The 18,892-nt window shown below is 46.0% G+C and overlaps 1 protein-coding gene across 1 annotated transcript in view; it reads left to right on the forward strand.

Moving 5' to 3' along the window:
- Positions 1–18,892, forward strand: part of LOC120025361 (transcription initiation factor TFIID subunit 4-like) — a 122,529-nt gene that overhangs the window by 88,389 nt on the left and 15,248 nt on the right. The window contains exon 13 of the mRNA XM_038969903.1: positions 4,801–4,923. Within this exon, the coding sequence (XP_038825831.1) occupies positions 4,801–4,923 (123 nt within the window). The remainder of the gene's footprint in view (positions 1–4,800; positions 4,924–18,892) is intronic.

An 18,892-nucleotide genomic window follows, 5' to 3' on the forward strand; every position in this document is an offset into this window, starting at 1 on the left:
AACACAGCAGATTGGCCCAGTCATATTGGATGTCTACTGAGTTGAGATGAGGTTGGAGATCTGATTGGTGATTCAGCTTAGACTCCCCTTGCTTAACTACCAGGCATTTTAAATGAGAAAAGGCCTTAAAGCTCACAGATGTTCATAGAATGGATAGACAGACTGCCTCATATAGTTACCAAAAAAAAGTCTGCTTTGCGGGTGTCAAGGGATGAAATCAAATGCATGGATTTAGGTAGCTGCATAAGTAGGAAGTTAATGCACGTACCCATGCACGCACACACACACACATGCGTGCACACACACCCTTAGTATACAGTATATAGCTTATTATATGGGTTGTTGTGGCCCTTAGAGTTTCCCTGCTGTGCCCCCTTGGCCCTCAGACCAGGTCTGGGCTGGGGATAGATATCAGCAGAGGCCCCCTGCCCTGCCTTTATCCTGGGCCCTTTTAGAGGGCAGAGAGCCCCCTGCTCCTCTCCTCCACAGCCCCACAGCCATCTGTGACGTCAGCCCTGCCTGCCTGCCCTGCCTCCTCTCTGCTCTGCGTTCTGCTCCACCAAGGACATCTGTCTGTAAGCGTCTGGGGGGCTGCGAGGCGAGCAGCTAGTCCCCCAGGCCAGGGGGTGAAGCCTTTGTTACCAAGCGAACTGCACAGATAGAAAACGTCAGGTTGGACTTCGTGGCTTATGGAACTGACTCCTTTGTGTATGTGGGGTTTATCTGATTGCTGTCTGTCTGAAGAACGATCTCTCTCTAGCTGTCTGCCTTTCCCTGTTTCAGACATTTTTGCATCATGTAGAGAACTTGGACATCGTGTTCTTTCCTTGTGAGGAGACAAAGAACTGTGCATGGGTTTTTATGTGGGTTGCGCTTGAAGGGCTGAATTTTTTGTGAAGCATTTAGGGCATAGCCCTCACTGAGTTTTTTACTGCTGTAAATAATTCAGAAAAAGGAACAACCAAGTAAATAAGCATGGGAAAACCTCAGCCAACAAATGGGACAGAATTGGCCTATAAAAGACAAACAAATCCACTCTTCTGATATTGACTGTTTCTTTACTTCACTCAATCCATCTACTGAATACTTTTTCCAGTTATGTTGTTATGATGTTAAAGGTGTTAACATTGCTGTTTGTGTATTGAAACCAGACCTCTAGCTATAGGAAGTGTAGCCTGACTATTGGGCAAACACATTGATTGGAGATTCTATCTGGGGATTTTTGCATCACATCTAAGCAATGTTCTACTTCTCCTGACCTTTGTAAATAATTTTAGTTTACAAGTCTCCTTCCCTGTTTCCAAAGGGCATGCGGGTAGACTGCAGGAACTGTTTTTTAAGAGACTTAGGGAGAACCAATGATCGAATCTGGCAAATGTATGTTTATTGGTTATTTTATTCTATTGTTTTGAGCTGCGGACTCCAGTATTTCAGTGACCTTGGTGGTAATCTAGTTGAGGCTTCTCATCCATAGGTTAGACTAGTCAATAATACACAGTACACAGGCCCAACCCAGGGGTGCATCCAAAAGGGCAACCTAGGCCTATAAACTGCACTACGTTTGACCTGGTTAACTGGAGTGCATTATACAGAGAAAACGTAGTGCACTATATATGGAATATGGTGCCAGTAAGGTCAAATCCATCCATACTTTAGTTTTGACCTGGACTCATAGTGCTCTGATCAAAAGTAGTGCACTGTGCTGTATAGAAAATAGTTTGTCATTTCAGATGCAACCCAGGTTTGCAGTCATCTTATGTAGAGTTATAGAAGCACTATGGCAGCAGGCCTCAGATCAGATTGGAATCAGTCTCTTCTCCCAGCATCATTATGGCCTCAGTCTCCAGTGAGGGGAAATGCAGACTGGAGGAGGGAGTGTTGGGGTTGAGGGAGGGTTGCAGATGGTGAAATGAGGTCTGCATTTATCATACAGTCATAAATCTGAATGGCAGAGCAGGCAGGGTAGAACGCTGCAGGCTGTGTGAGCCCATGCCTGGTGCCAACTGCCAGGCAGGGTAGAGATGCATCCCTGCATCCTGGTGCCATCAGAGAGATAGCAGTAACACACACACAGACTGTCCTGTCTGTCTGTCTGTGTCTGACTGTCTGACTGTCTGACTGTCTGACTGTCTCACTCACTCACTCACTCCATGGAGGCAGCAGAATCCTTTGAGGTCAAGCCTTCAGAGCTTTCTGTATGTGACCAAGTTTGACAGGGTTAACATTGATACCAGAGTTCCATCTGATATCTGCACCCAAGCTGTGTAATGGAAATCTCTAGCCATAATAGCTAGCTAGAATCATCCAGCTGCTTCCTTCCTTTCCACTGGATTTCCTCATTTGCATAGTTCTACCTTAATTCACACCCAAACACTCCCTGGAATCACTTCCTGAACCTGTCATCTGGTTACGTGTTTATGGGTGTTTGGGAGCCGTGGTGGAACTGCTCCTCTCCTCAGGACCCCGTGTTGCTTACAGCACACAGCCCTGTAAAACGGCTACAATACTTTAATGTGATGGAAAATGCACAGTAGCAGCAGTAAAGTTTGGGTGGATTTCTGTCTGGGTATTATTGCATTTTTTCCTGTCTCCTAGTTTATCCTAGTTTATGTTGTCAGTGTGCTTTGAATTTTTCAATGGTTTTGCCTTGATAAATGTGAAGTGGCAACACCCTAAAGGGCGTGCTTTGCCTGGGGCTTTTTAAAAATCAGAGACAACTGCATGCACATTTTGGATCAGGTTTTTCTAAACCAATGCAACCTTTTATAGAGCACCATCTGAAAGCAACATTTCCCCTGATCAGACAACATGCACATACACACGTGCACACGCACAGCTTAAATACTTAAATTGAATCAACAAATCACATTACATCAAGAAGGATTCTAACATTTCAAAGGTATTGCATACAAGGATACAAAAAGCACCTTCTCCATATAGCTTGGCTGCCCATAACAGCTGAAACAGAGCACCATCTGAAAGCAACATGACATTTCCCCTGATCAGACAACACGTATGCATGTACACAAACACGCACATACTGTACACATACACATACACACGATCTTAGATAACATAAAAGAACATGAAAGACATGAAAGAACACATTGATTGTCTCTGTTCACTTCAACCCAGGCCTCTCCCCCACTGGGCAGGCAGTTGGGCAGGCAGGCGTTTCTCCCCTCTGTGCTGTGGCTGTGACTGGAGTTGATAGGAGAGGCACGTGGGTGTGGGGGAGTGGAGCTGACACCCTCTGTGCTGCCATGACCCCAGGCTCTCACACGTCCGCCCTGCCCCAGCCCCATGCAGCAGAAAGGCCAGCTCCCAGCAACGCTCCCCTCCCTCCCCTCAGCCCTTCTCCCTCTCAGCCCTCAGGTCAGACAACGCTCCCCTCCCTCCCCTCAGCCCTTCTCCCTCTCAGCCCTCAGGTCAGACAACGCTCCCCTCCCTCCCCTCAGCCCTTCTCCCTCTCAGCCCCCAGGTCAGACAATTCTCCCCTCCCTCCCCTCAGCCCTTCTCCCTCTTAGCCCCCAGGTCAGACAATGCTCCCCTCCCTCCCCTCAGCCCTTCTCCCTCTCAGCCCCCAGGTCAGACAATTCTCCCCTCCCTCCCCTCAGCCCTTCTCCCTCTTAGCCCCCAGGTCAGACAACGCTCCCCTCCCTCCCCTCAGCCCTTCTCCCTCTCAGCCCCCAGGTCAGACAATTCTCCCCTCCCTCCCCTCAGCCCTTCTCCCTCTTAGCCCCCAGGTCAGACAACGCTCCCCTCCCTCCCCTCAGCCCTTCTCCCTCTCAGCCCCCAGGTCAGACAATTCTCCCCTCCCTCCCCTCAGCCCTTCTCCCTCTTAGCCCCCAGGTCAGACAACGCTCCCCTCCCTCCCCTCAGCCCTTCTCCCTCTCAGCTCCCAGGTTAAACGCTCTCCTCCCTCCCCTCAGCCCTTCTCCCTCTCAGCCCCCAGGTCAGACAACGCTCCCCTCCCTCCCCTCAGCCCTTCTCCCTCTCAGCCCTCAGGTCAGACAACGCTCCCCTCCCTCCCCTCAGCCCTTCTCCCTCTCAGCCCCCAGGTCAGACAACGCTCCCCTCCCTCCCCTCAGCCCTTCTCCCTCTCAGCCCCCAGGTCAGACAACGCTCCCCTCCCTCCCCTCAGCCCTTCTCCCTCTCAGCCCTCAGGTCAGACATGACATTACCTCAGGCAGCGCCTCACCACTGCTTCCCCTTTACACATCACAAACTGAAAAATCACTATGAGGCATGTGACCATGCAGCACCACTCAGACTTACAGACATGAACGCTGCTAATCCCTGACAACATGCTGCCATTTTGTCTCTCTCTGGGTTTGGGGAGGGAGGGAGAGAGATGGGCAATTTACTGGAGGGATGGACATTAACATGTCATTTCTCAGCTAAAGACCTGTTCTGTGCGCACAGACATGCCTCTGCTACTGATGATGTTCATTGTGTTCATCCATTTATGATATGTAACACCTTAGTCTGCTTTGGCAGATGGGACAGAAATACATTTTCCCTGACAAATTATTTTGGTCATGCCTTTACTACCAGCTGAGAGTTGGTCAAATAGTTACAGCTGGTTATGATAGAGGGTAGATGTACAATAGACCATTAGATCTAAACAACAAGTACAGTACGATAACTACTAACTAGGTTTTCTTCGCACATTCCCATGCCTCACCAATGTTGTCTCTGAATCGTTACCCCCATGTAATCTGTTGATCCATGTAACTGAAGGTCATGCTGAGCTAGTAATGCTAAGCTAACGTGTGCCTGTTGCCTTGTCTCCCTCAGATGCAGCAACAGGAGATTGCCCTGGTGAGGCAACGAGACGCAAACCTGACCGCGCTAGCTGCCATCGGACCTCGGAAGAAACGCAAGATGGACTCGCCAGGGGCCACGCCGTCAGGTACCGAGGTAAGACCGGAGCCCCCCTATAAAGTCTCCAACTGCTAGTTAGCTTCTGTCGTTTTCTTTAACCTGCTGTAGCAGGACAAAATATATACCTACACAATCACGTCTGAAATAAAAGTAACAAATAAAATGTTGTTCAAATTTTTTTATACGCTCAGTCGCCCTAAAAACAAGTTTTAGGACCACACTGTTGAGATGCATGTCAATTGTAATTACTCACCAACCCCAGTAGGGGTACTAAGGTGTACCTATTAGATGCCCAGAATGGTATGTTCACACACAACAGGTTTGCACACCCCATGGACTGTTTCTCTTCTGTTTCTACTGAACATTGATGAATTGCATGGCCACATGCTCTGCAGTATTGGTATTCATTAGTCAAGAACCAGATGTTGGAGGGAATGAATGTGAGGTACTAAAACCCTCCTTTATCCCTGTACTCTGATTGGCTCTGTGTTGTTGTCCTCATATTATTTAGGAACAGTTCTATGGTGGGCCTGGTACACAGTGTGCAGGCCGTCCTCTCAACCATTACGTTGTTCTCATGCTTATTCGTCTATAAAGTGGATGAAGATGAGTCCTTCTGAAGTCTCCCTTTAGATTAGAAACATGAGCCAATACCATGGTGCGAGGCAGAGAAATACAATCCCTAGAATGGGATCCCCATTCAAGTCAATGTTCTAGGGATTCTATTTCTATGAAGAGAGGGGTTTGTAGCAGTTATGGTGGTTTGTTAGTTTGTTTATCAATTATCCAAGGATTGGAGTTGTTGTTTTTGGGGTATTATTGTTGTATTCTTAATACCAGACCTCCTTAACAGAAATAATCTGTTATACATTAGCCCGGTTTGGGGCATGTATCTAATACACCACATTGGAGACCTCAGTAAGCTAATACAGGGAAGATGATGGGAATTTATCTGTGGTACATGAACCAACATCCACATCGACAGGACCAGAGCATGTTGACTTACTCCCTTCTGACTAACTGTCTGTTGTTAATTAAGATGAATTATGTTATTATAAAATAATAGTCTCCTGTTGAAAATGGTTAAAGAACAGCCCGATTATCACATTTCTCCAATATGGGGTTGAACATTGTCATACACACAGTTATTCTGTAAGAAGAAAAATTTTACATTCTCAGAGAAAGAAATGTTGAACTATTCAACCTCCCCACGATATTCTCTGATTACTGCTGTGAATATGATGAATAAAATTTCTGAATGTCAATTGGTCATTTTAATAACCTGCTTATTGGGTTGTATCTTCACATCATTAGTTTTGTTGCAATCTGCTGCAGAAAGAGCACAGTAATGCACCCAGTATAAAAAGGCAGAAATAACTCAATAAAAGCATTACTTCTGGTCCTTGAGTGCAGTGCCAACCTCTTTCACTATGTTTTACCCTGATTGGTTAGCGAGCCCTCGACCCTCTGCTTTCTGCGGAAAAGAAAAAAACTACAACAATCCGATTTATATATCTAACAGAAACAGTCACACAACATAAACATGAATATCCAGAGCTGTTTTTAATGTCCTGTCCCCGTTTAATTAGGGGGCTATAATTAAGTGAAGTCATACCCCCCTGCTCCCCCTCCCTCACCCCCCTCCACCCCTCTTTTGAGCGATTGCGAGAGAGGGAGGAGAAAGAGGGAGGAATCTTAACTTATTTTCACTTCATTTTCACCTCCTCACATTTCTTCATTTCACATGGGCTGGAAGCGCCAGCGGCGTTCTCTTTCCCTTCTCCAGAGCAAAGTGAATGTGACTTTTCTAAGGGGGTCACAGGATGCCTGCAGGCCCTGTGGGTGTTACTGGACTGTTGCCTGCTCTCAGCTTCACTGAGGGGCTTGTCATAGATTTCATCTCCACAGAAATGAGCCGGGGGCCCTGGCCAGGAGCAGGCAGCAGAGGCAGGCAGCATTATGAAGGAGTAGGGCCCACGCTGCCTGGCTGGCTGATTACTTCCCTCTGACATCGCATCCTGAGCTTTCCGCATTAATCCCAGACAGACAAAGGCAGCCCTTCAGTGCTGCGCCAGAGCTCAAATTAGGAGAGGGAGGATAATGACCTTCTTGAGATCCTGTTCTCTGTTACTCCGTTCTGTCATAGTAGAGAGAGCTCCTGTTGAAACTAACAATCCCCCCGTCTCTACCCCTTCCGACCACCCTTCCGCCGTGTTCCGACCGTGACACAATTCAGGTGACACAATTTCGGTACATGTTTTTTTCCTACCTCCTTTTGATGGTGGCTTGGCCAGAGCTCTGCTGTGCTGGAGCCTGGTTGCCTCGACTAGACTGCCAAAAGGTCTGAAACTGATAGCTAGTCAAGACTGGAGTGTCTGTCTCCAGCCTGATCTGGTCTGCAGGAGGGAACAAAGGGGGGCTTACAGGGCTCCGCAGGGCGGATTAGTTCCCAGGTGCCAATGGCAGGGCCTGTTCACAGGGGCAGAGAGACGAGGGCCTGCTGTGGCCCTGACTGTGGGTCATAGCACAGACACCGGTAGCACTAACCCCCCTACTACTCCCCAACAACCCCTGCGCTGAGAAGGATGGATTTTGAAGTGCTCTACTAAGCCAATTGGAGGGCTAGAGAAGGATGAAAGAGGACTAGAGGAAGGAGGATGTGGAATGAAGAAGGAGAAGGACTGGTGAATAGAGGCTCTTTACCTTTACACTTTCTCAAACATCAGCCTACAGTATCAGCCCTGACATGGCTAGCCTCCAGTAACTATGGGACATTTACAGCTAATGGGTTAGCCATGCATCCCAGCCTGGCAGACTGAGCAGGGTCACTGTCCAGTCACCCAGACAAACACTGGATTATTCCATTTTCATTAGATTATTCCACTATCACCATCACTTTGTTACTATGTTACATCACTAGTCTCCTTCCTTACACAAACAAAATAGTTTCAGAGCAGTAGTAATTCATCGGTAGTTTGTTTGGGCATGAACTGCCCATGTTGTGGTTTTATCCCTTTAAAAAGAAGAATACAAGGTTTAGTATTGTTGGGGAGAGTGTCAATGTAGGGTGAAATTTCAGAACTGTAATATTGGCCAATATCAGGACACGCTTTAGCTTTTAAATGTAAAGATCCCAGTGCCTCTACTATGATGGAACATATTGTAGTGTAAAACGTGCTCTGAGCTCTGAAATATCCTTGACACGTTGACGAGCACACAGTTATCATCATCTAGACAGTTGGGCCATTTATCACATCAAAGGAACAGCCTTGTTTGTTGACGTACAACAACAATGGCAGCTAAATTGCCCGGACTTGTACAGTACTGTATAACCACACTGTCAGACTCCTATCTGTCTCTCCCAGGCAGTGCTGGGTGGAAAAGGTAAGGCAAGAAGAGATTTAATAGCAAGCAGTCTATTTTTCCATTTTAATTCATTTCACCTTCTTACTTTCAGGGTGTAGATCAGAAAAATGGAGTGAGGCAATAGAGCAAGAGGCAAAGAGAGAGAGAGGGGAAAAGCAGAAGGAAAACTGATGCCCTTTCCTACAGCTAAATTAACAGGAATCACGTGGAAAACAATCTGAGCCTCCAATGAAAGGGGAACCATTGAAATTAGCCCCGAGCTATGGACTGCACCCAATATCACTAAAGCTGCACTCACTACAGATGTGGAGGCTGGCTTACAGGCAAACTATGCTCTGTTCTATAGCTACAATTAAAATCAACCTCTCTGCCAAAAAATAGGAGACGAGAAGAGGGGGAGAAAGGCAGACATGGAACATCAAAGACAGATTGAAATGTGTAGTCAGTAATAAGACTGGTCTCCAAGCCCTCGGGTTCTCCACGGTCCCCTTGTTAATGAGAAGTTTTGACCTCTGGTTTGTAAGTTAAACTTGTAATCTCGGTTAATGAAGTAAATCAATCCCAACTTGGAGTGTGCAGTTTCTCCCCTCCATCCTCCCCCCACCCCCCCACCTCCCCCCTTCCTTCTATCCTCCCCCGTACTCTCTTCCCTTCCTTTTCGCTCTCTTCTCCTCCTCTTCCTTCTCCTTCCCTCCCAACGTGCTGCCTGGGAGTAAACGGCCAGGTCTTCAGCCAGACAAACAGGAAAGAGAGGCAGAGAGGAGAAAATTGTTCTGGGGGAGGAGGAGGAGGGGACTGGGCAGGCAGGCTGGCTGTTTGGTTAAGGCATGCAGGCCAGCTGCTTGGTTAGAGAGAGGGGACATCCACCTCATCCACCACTCCCTCCCTCCTCCTCCTCTCCTCCTCTCCTTTCCCCTGCCCATTCCATCCGTCCAGTGGGATTTCACTGAGAGCACAGTGGAAGAGGCTATAGGCGCTCTCCTCTATTAACCGCCCTTAAAATGTTGCTCAGGGGAGTAACTACTGTATTGCATCGGAGTGTTTTTCCCTTTGCTGTTACCATATGGAGGGTTTTAATGATATTTGATTGGTGCAGTCAATGTATTCATTGGCCTTGACCTCCAATTGGCTGTCATTTGAATCCCTCAAAGAAAGGAATGCAGCATGAGTAACATATGGAATTTTGAGGAGGTTCTGGAATGGAGCCCACATTTACATATGTAATGTGATGATATAATGAGCCATGCAGGAGGACTCCTGTGGGTGATCTCTACAGCTTTAACATGGTACATACATAGTCCTGATTAGAGGGGGCACCAAGAGGCTGTTATCGGTTGCGTAATGTCAGTAAGATCGTAATGCTCGTTTGACTTTTTGTCTTTAGGCAGTTCTATTTCTTTTTCCAGAGCGGGGACAAAGAGAGGAGATGAAGTTGAGTCTTTAAGAAGGGTTACAGGAGCTGCTGTACTTGGCCAGATACCATGTTCGTAGAGCTGTAACATACTGCACTTTGCCAGCCAGCATCCCTGGCATTACAGTGCAATGCTATAGTACTATATACTACTGATCGTAGGCTGACTGCTGGTTAAAGTTCTTGAATAGAAATGCAGCTACAGTTAACATCTGTTTGTGATCTTTGTCACTTGGAAAATATTTGTTTTATTCTTTTGTCCACTTAATAAAGTTAACTCTGTTATTGTGAGACAAACATCCGGCAACTGAATACAGTTCGAATTGAATACCATATTTTATTATCTTTCATATTTAAATGTTTCAATTTTTCCCGATGTATTTGTGTCATGCTCTTTGAATATGTATGAAATACAGAACATATGAATTGATGAGATGGCCATCACCATGCATGGCTGGTTAGGTTCTTTCTAAAACTGTCAACACAGTTTAAAATCAATGTTTTTAATTCCCACATGAATGGAAATAGAACTAACAGATTCCAAGATCAGAAAGAGTTAAATAGTGATGAATCATGGTGTTAAAGATATGACACTGTGTGTGTGCGGCAAGCGTGTGTGTGTGTTGTGCGAAGACGTGTGTGTATGCGGTGAGCGTGTGTGTGTGTGTGTGTGTGCGGCGAGTATATTGTAGACATGTGTACCTGTAGACATGACATTAAGTATGATTAATTACACTATGGGTCATTGAATATTACCAACCTTGGATCATATTCAATCAGGTTTTCCATGATAAGAACAACATTCCTATTGTGCTGATTAATGCACTTCACAAAACAATGCTTACAGGATGAAACAAACACTCCATAGTGATTACTCAACCCCTTACACATGTATAGACTTGGTAGCCTATTTGACTGTGAAACTCCAAGGTAATTATGGCTGTTGTAGTAGGTGACTGTGTGGCTGGGGGCTCCTGTCCTCCTGCAGCTCCTGAAAGCCCTGGCCCCCTCCAGTCCACACTCAGCCCTGGCCGCAACAAGCACACCCTACAACTAACCACCTCATAATCACTGAGTAATAGAGGCTACAGGTTTCCAAGAAATTAGACCACAGTTACCATGTAGTCATGAGAGGCTACTGCCTTATGCCTTCAAGCTCAGAGGATGATAGTGGTTTGTGAGGTGAGAGGAATGCCGGTGAAGATTTTGCCTAAAGGGTTAAAGAAGCACTGTCAAATTACATGGACAGTTGGACCAGATTCCTACCTTATTAGCTGGATTCTCTGATGGCCCTATCATAGACATTGCTGTGTCCATGCTGGACGTCATTGCTAGCTGAGAGGACTCTGGACATAGTGGCAGCGAGGCTATTAGGTGAGTTGTCTCAGTTGTCCGGCAGACTGATGAACGGTCCCTGTCCATACTTGCAGAGTGAGAGACATCAGGGAAGCTTTTCAACCCTTCCAGAGTAACACGCCTCCCACTGGCTCTGTGCTTGTAAAATACTTATAACAGTCATCATCGTATCACATCGCTGAATTGAGTGATCTTGTACACTGAAATTGTTCAGTCAGGAACATTTACATATCGGAAAACTTATGACAAATGGTTTGATCAGACATTGTTCTGTTGTTGGGTTTCAAACAGACAGCAGCCTACTCTGTCTCCTCAGACAACAACAGCTCTGTTACCTAACCACATTCCCTTGACTGTAATCATGTTTGTGTTTGTGTTGTAGAGCAGTTGGCCTCATTTCTCAGACAATCTGCTGGGCAGTGTGAGATCCTGGCCTGGAGAATGGTCCAGAACCAGACAATGGGCCAGTGTTAGAACCTTGGATCTATGACATGGAGACCAGGTGTGTGTCCAAAATGGCAACATATTCCCCATATAGTGCACTACTTTTGACCAGAGCCCTATGCAGACCCTGGCCAAAAGTAGTGCACTATATAGTGAATAAGGTGCCATTTTCAGACACAGACCAGCTGTTCTGTCCATTCTGCACAGCCCATTAGTTTAGTACACTAGATGGCCATGCCTGTAACAAGCCAGTGGAATTGAGCAGTCTGTACAAGCTGGAAAAATATACAAACTTAACATGCCTCATTATTTTAATTAGAGTGAAACTCCAACAGATTTTTATGGAATTCACAATATTCTTAGTCGACTTCTTTGTGGCATTAATAAATACATTTTTACATTTATATATGTACATAAATGTGTGTATTTGTGCTAATACTGTAAAATAATCGTTTAGATAAGAAACTCCTGTATTTCCATATTCATGGTGAAAGCAGTGATCCTCCGCTTTTCTCTGCCTTTAAAACTTTGCCCTGAAATAATGGTTAAATATACAGTTTTGACAACAAAGTTGAGCCCCAGGCAATTAAAAGATACCCATCTTAAAGAAATTAATTACCTCCCTTGTTAATCTTGATATAATTAAATTTCTGAAGAATGAAATTTGCTGCAGTTTTTCTTGTGCTACTGGTGCCATGGAGACAGGGCCGATAAAGCCTGGTTCTTCAGCCCACAGACGCTGCCTGCTGGCCAGGGACATGGGGACATCCCAACATCCAGGGCCCCATCCAAACCCCCTCTCCCCATCCCACTGCCGTCCTCCAAACCCCCTCTCCCCATCCCACTGCCGTCCTCCAAACCCCCTTTCCACATCCCACTGCCGTCCTCCAAACCCCCTCTCCCCATCCCATCCCACGCTTCCAGTCCACTTACAGAGAAAGAATAGATAGAATACCTCTATAATAGCCGTCAGTTTCTAGTTTCTGTCTTCTACCACATTCTCTCTGTTTCTTTCCCCAGTCCCGGAGGAGCTAGCTAAGAGCTCTGGGTCTCCAGTCTAAATTGCGTCTCTCAGTCTCAGTCAGTGATAACATAACGTGGTTGTATGAATTGAGGGTTTGGGAGGGCTGCTAATGAAGTTGTCGATATGAAGCGGCCTAGGCAGCCTGTGTAACTGCAGTGGCAGGACCCCTGAGAGATCAGTCAGAGAGTATGCTCCCTCCTCGCTGCTTTGACTCGCTCCAGGAACTCCTGTGTGTGTCCTTGTGTCACTTAGTGGAGTTATTTATAGTGTGTTCTCTCTCTGATGTTAGAATTAGCCGTGATTGGTTTGTGCAGCGTAGCATTGTGACTTCACCGGGAAAGCGGTTGGATATCTTGTTACTATTTATTAAAGTTAGTTTTTCTTTTGACTGGATTACTTTTGTCAGCTACATTGTCAGCTCTAAAGGTTGGAGCCTTGGGGAAAGAAACAAGTGAAAATGCTGCAAATGATCTTTCATTAAAAGCTGGCATGGGGCAGAGGGAACATTTTTTTGTTGAAATGTATAGCAGTAGGCAGAATAACTAGATTTCAGGAATGCCAACATAAACATAGAGATTCAAAGTTTTCCACATCAGGATCTGATTTAGTATGTTTCCTTGTAGAGGTTAATGTATACTGCTCTAACTGAAGAAAAACAGCAGATCTGGCATCAACTTTCTAGATAAGACGAGGTGACTGTATAATGAATGTTCCATCGTTATATAGTGTACTTACAGCATTACTTACACGTGCTCTTTCTCTAAGCAGACTAGAGACACAAGTAGATACTTTTTTCAGAATTAACATTCCACATACAGACAGGCTTAGTTTGCTTATTAGGATTTTTAATTTTTCTTTCGTTTTGGTTGATCTCAGTGCCTCGTGTCCGCAGCATGAGTTAGAAAGAGCATTCCTGGATATTACTTTTAATTTGAAGGGCCTTTGGTCGCTTGCTGGGGAAGGTTTGATTAAAAAGAAGGGCACCATATTGTTTGCAGATGGAGGCGCTTCAGGAAGACTCTAATTGAATTTATGCATTGAGATGCCAGGCCAGTCAAAGCACCTGTCTGGCAAATACTAGGACAGCATGCATGTGGAAGTATTACTGGAGAATCTGTCAGCTGGTTCTCCACTATCAAATTCATGATAAATGTTACTGTTTGCAATGCAGAAGAACTCAAAGAAGAACAAATGAGTAAATAGATTGTTGCTTGTGTGGTATGTATATAATTCCCTCTCTATTGGAATCATTTGTTGTGGGAGTAGACTTGGGTATATTTTTTCCATACCTTGCTTCACATCTCAAACATAAACATACTTCAATCATAAACAATCCTTTCAGCCCCCTCTCAGTACTACAGACCCTAGTGTACGGTAGACCCCATCCACCCCCCTTTCACTCTCTAGCCTTCCACTGTGAGAGAACTTGCCTTGTTCTGGCAATTACTCTGCATTACCCCTCTAATATAGAGCCAGCCACCATTCCTTTATCTCATATCAATCAGTGCTTCATTCAAATGGCTGACATGCCCTTTAACAACCAGACTATAAAGAACCTTTTACATGGTTATGTTTTGTACATTTCAATACATTTGTTGTGATGCAATTTATTCCTCTCATATTGTTATTCTTTATGATAAAAACAGTGTGGCTAAAATTAGCCCTCTAGAAAACTGAAAATGGTGCACGAGAATAAACAAGGCAGCGAGTGGCTCCGTTAGTGAGGATGGGTTATTGGCTGACTTGCCTCTTCTCATGGCGGCCCATTAAAAGTGGTAATGTCTGCCCGCAGCAGTGCCTAGGGGAACAGAAGGAGGCCATGAAAGGCATATTTCACATGCATGAGACACTGGAATTAAATAGACCAATGTTCCCTAAAAATACTGAAGTACATCTCTTTCTGATGTGCGTCCCGGGCAAAAAATTCATTGATCTTGGAATGTCCCTTGGCAATTATAAAATATTAAATCCAAGTCACACTTTTCGGCTCCAGCTTAATTTTTTTTCCCTTCTCGCTTTTCCACTGCTCTCCCATTTGATCAATTTAAATGGAATGGATGGTAATAAAAACAGACTGCACTAATAATAATACCATGCTCAGAACTGGAGGTCCTTGTTAGGTTCCAGTGTTGTTTCTTCCTTCTTTTTTATTTAATTTTTTTCCTAGATATTCCTGGACATTAAACAAGCGATATCTCCAGCAAAAACAGAACGGTCTACAGACTTCACACTAGAATACCCCTGCAGTTCTATCAAGCCATGCAAATGACTTTAATTTCACCACACTGGGGATTGAGACGTGCGTGTATGATATATTTATTTCTAAACACAAAGTCTGCTCAGTCTCTTATGTTCCAGAACTCTGGGGACGACAATTATTTGTCAGCTGCTTTTCATTTAGGTCGGTGGCCCCGGTGCCTCCCTCCCCATCCCCTCAGTGTCCTCTGAGATTAGAGAAGGGGTCCACAGTTAATTGCCCAAATCATTAAATGTAACGTTGATCTCAATAAATTTATTCACCCAGCTGTTTGATGAAGTACACGGTTCATTAAGCCCTGCACTTGTTTGTCGTTTGCCTAATTAAGATTTAGAATCGATCATTGAGTGCCGTAATGTACAGTGGAGTATAGCCTAGCCAGGCTTGTTGTACAGGGCCTGGGTGCCGTAATGTACAGTGGGGTATAGCCTAGCCAGGCTTGTTCAGGGCCTGGGTGCCGTAATGTACAGTGGAGTATAGCCTAGCCAGGCTTGTTGTACAGGGCCTGGGTGCCTTAATGTACAGTGGAGTATAGCCTAGCCAGGCTTGTTGTACAGGGCCTGGGTGCCGTAATGTACAGTGGAGTATAGCCTAGCCAGGCTTGTTGTACAGGGCCTGGGTGCCGTAATGTACAGTGGAGTATAGCCTAGCCAGGCTTGTTGTACAGGGCCTAGGTGCTGTAATGTACAGTGGGGTATAGCCTAGCCAGGCTTGTTGTACAGGGCCTGGGTGCCGTAATGTACAGTGGAGTATAGCCTAGCCAGGCTTGTTGTACAGGGCCTGGGTGCCGTAATGTACAGTGGAGTATAGCCTAGCCAGGCTTGTTGTACAGGGCCTAGGTGCTGTAATGTACAGTGGGGTATAGCCTAGCCAGGCTTGTTGTACAGGGCCTGGGTGCCGTAATGTACAGTGGGGTATAGCCTAGCCAGGCTTGTTGTACAGGGCCTGGGTGCCGTAATGTACAGTGGAGTATAGCCTAGCCAGGCTTGTTGTACAGGGCCTGGGTGCCGTAATGTACAGTGGAGTATAGCCTAGCCAGGCTTGTTGTACAGGGCCTGGGTGCCGTAATGTACAGTGGAGTATAGCCTAGCCAGGCTTGTTGTACAGGGCCTGGGTGCCGTAATGTACAGTGGAGTATAGCCTAGCCAGGCTTGTTGTACAGGGCCTGGGTGCCGTACTGTACAGTGGAGTATAAACTAGCCAGGCTTGTTGTACAGGGCCTGGGTGCCGTAATGTACAGTGGAGTATAGCCTAGCCAGGCTTGTTGTACAGGGCCTGGGTGCCGTAATGTACAGTGGAGTATAGCCTAGCCAGGCTTGTTGTACAGGGCCTGGGTGCCGTACTGTACAGTGGAGTATAAACTAGCCAGGCTTGTTGTACAGGGCCTGGGTGCCGTAATGTACAGTGGAGTATAGCCTAGCCAGGCTTGTTGTACAGGGCCTGAGTGCCTGTCTTCTTTATCTTGGGTGTTAAGGAAAGGCATCCGCTTGATAAAGCTCTACCATTTAGCACACTGACTGCAATGGGAATTAGACATCCTGTGCTAATTAACAAGCCCAATTAACTGTGAAATTCGGGCATTTTTGACAAATAATCTCAGCAGAATTCAGACATCATCACCCTAGACGGTATCATCATCTACCTCTCAATGAAGAGAGGGAGAGGGAGAATTAAAGACTTGTGATTTTGGAGAGGTGCTCGACAATTGTTTGTTTTGCTCAACCCCATAGGTTAAGTTGTTATTCGTCTAGTATATCACATTACAAAGCTTTTCATAGTCAGTCAGGTGGGTTGGATCAATTTAGCACACTTCCTTAAGAGGGCCACCACATACGTTACTGAAAACTACATTTCTATTGGATGATGCCTTTTTTTATCTGGTTGAATAGCCTAATTGCCGTTCTAGAACTGAGAGCAAAGAATTCAAATAAACAGACTGATTGCTCCTATTTCTGAGTGAAGCATTAACAAGCCAGAGGGAGCGTTAAGTCTTTGTTCTCTGGGGAGAAGTACGGTACAACAGAGCTTTGTTGTGGTTGGAAATGGTTGGAGTGAGATCAGCTGGCCAACATGTAACTTACTAACCCAAGGCTCTCCTGACCAGTTCTTACAAGTTCATTTACTGTTCACACGAAACAAAGAATTGTCATCGCCCGAGAGAACTTCGCTCTGTGGCTTTTGTGTCTCATTCCCATTTTGATTCATTATCACATGTATTTTTTTAGATTGCATCAATTATGTATTTGTTGGACTAATGAACACTCTCTCGACTGATAGAACTTTGGGAGTTTGAGTTGTGAGTGTGAAGAACCGGATTTGGTCTGCCCAGATTGCGTCAGTGCGGCTGATTACATGTCAGTTGAGAGCGATAGATGTGGTCTTGCTGCAAGGCTTGGTAGGTCTTTGTCAGTGTTTATATAAACCCACAATGAAGGAGAGGGAGCCAGGGGAAGTAAACATACCTCCTGGGTCAGACTGGATTACCGTATGCACTGTGTGTGTCTGTGTGTGTGTGTCTGTGTGTGTGTGTCTGTGTGTGTGTGTGTGTGTGTGTGTCTGTGTGTGTGTGTGTGTGTGTGTGGTCCCCGGTTGAGGGGCTGACCTGTTGACAAGCATTAAACAGGCCCCGCTGGCTTTATTACCTGTCCATGACATCCACTCTGCTGTCTGACAGAGGACACTACTACGGTGTAAACCAGGCACATGACATCCACTCTGCTGTCTGACAGAGGACACTACTACGGTGTAAACCAGGCACATTACATCCACTCTGCTGTCTGACAGAGGACACTACTACGGTGTAAACCAGGCACATTGCATCCACTCTGCTGTCTGACAGAGGACACTACTACGGTGTAAACCAGGCACATTACATCCACTCTGCTGTCTGACAGAGGACACTACTACGGTGTAAACCAGGCACATTACATCCACTCTGCTGTCTGACAGAGGACACTACTACGGTGTAAACCAGGCACATTACATCCACTCTGCTGTCTGACAGAGGACACTACTACGGTGTAAACCAGGCACATTACATCCACTCTGCTGTCTGACAGAGGACACTACTACGGTGTAAACCAGGCACATTACATCCACTCTGCTGTCTGACAGAGGACACTACTACGGTGTAAACCAGGCACATTACATCCACTCTGCTGTCTGACAGAGGACACTACTACGGTGTAAACCAGGCACATTGCATCCACTCTGCTGTCTGACAGAGGACACTACTACGGTGTAAACCAGGCACATTACATCCACTCTGCTGTCTGACAGAGGACACTACTACGGTGTAAACCAGGCACATTGCATCCACTCTGCTGTCTGACAGAGGACACTACTACGGTGTAAACCAGGCACATTACATCCACTCTGCTGTCTGACAGAGGACACTACTACGGTGTAAACCAGGCACATTACATCCACTCTGCTGTCTGACAGAGGACACTACTACGGTGTAAACCAGGCACATTGCATCCACTCTGCTGTCTGACAGAGGACACTACTACGGTGTAAACCAGGCACATTGCATCCACTCTGCTGTCTGACAGAGGACACTACTACGGTGTAAACCAGGCACATTACATCCACTCTGCTGTCTGACAGAGGACACTACTACGGTGTAAACCAGGCACATTACATCCACTCTGCTGTCTGACAGAGGACACTACTACGGTGTAAACCAGGCACATTGCATCCACTCTGCTGTCTGACAGAGGACACTACTACGGTGTAAACCAGGCACATTACATCCACTCTGCTGTCTGACAGAGGACACTACTATGGTGTAAACCAGGCACATTACATCCACTCTGCTGTCTGACAGAGGACACTACTACGGTGTAAACCAGGCACATTGCATCCACTCTGCTGTCTGACAGAGGACACTACTACGGTGTAAACCAGGCACATTGCATCCACTCTGCTGTCTGACAGAGGACACTACTATGGTGTAAACCAGGCACATTGCATCCACTCTGCTGTCTGACAGAGGACACTACTATGGTGTAAACCAGGCACATTACATCCACTCTGCTGTCTGACAGAGGACACTACTACGGTGTAAACCAGGCACATTACATCCACTCTGCTGTCTGACAGAGGACACTACTACGGTGTAAACCAGGCACATTGCATCCACTCT

Source organism: Salvelinus namaycush, chromosome 30 (assembly GCF_016432855.1).
Source record: "Salvelinus namaycush isolate Seneca chromosome 30, SaNama_1.0, whole genome shotgun sequence".
Classification (NCBI taxonomy): domain Eukaryota; kingdom Metazoa; phylum Chordata; class Actinopteri; order Salmoniformes; family Salmonidae; genus Salvelinus; species Salvelinus namaycush.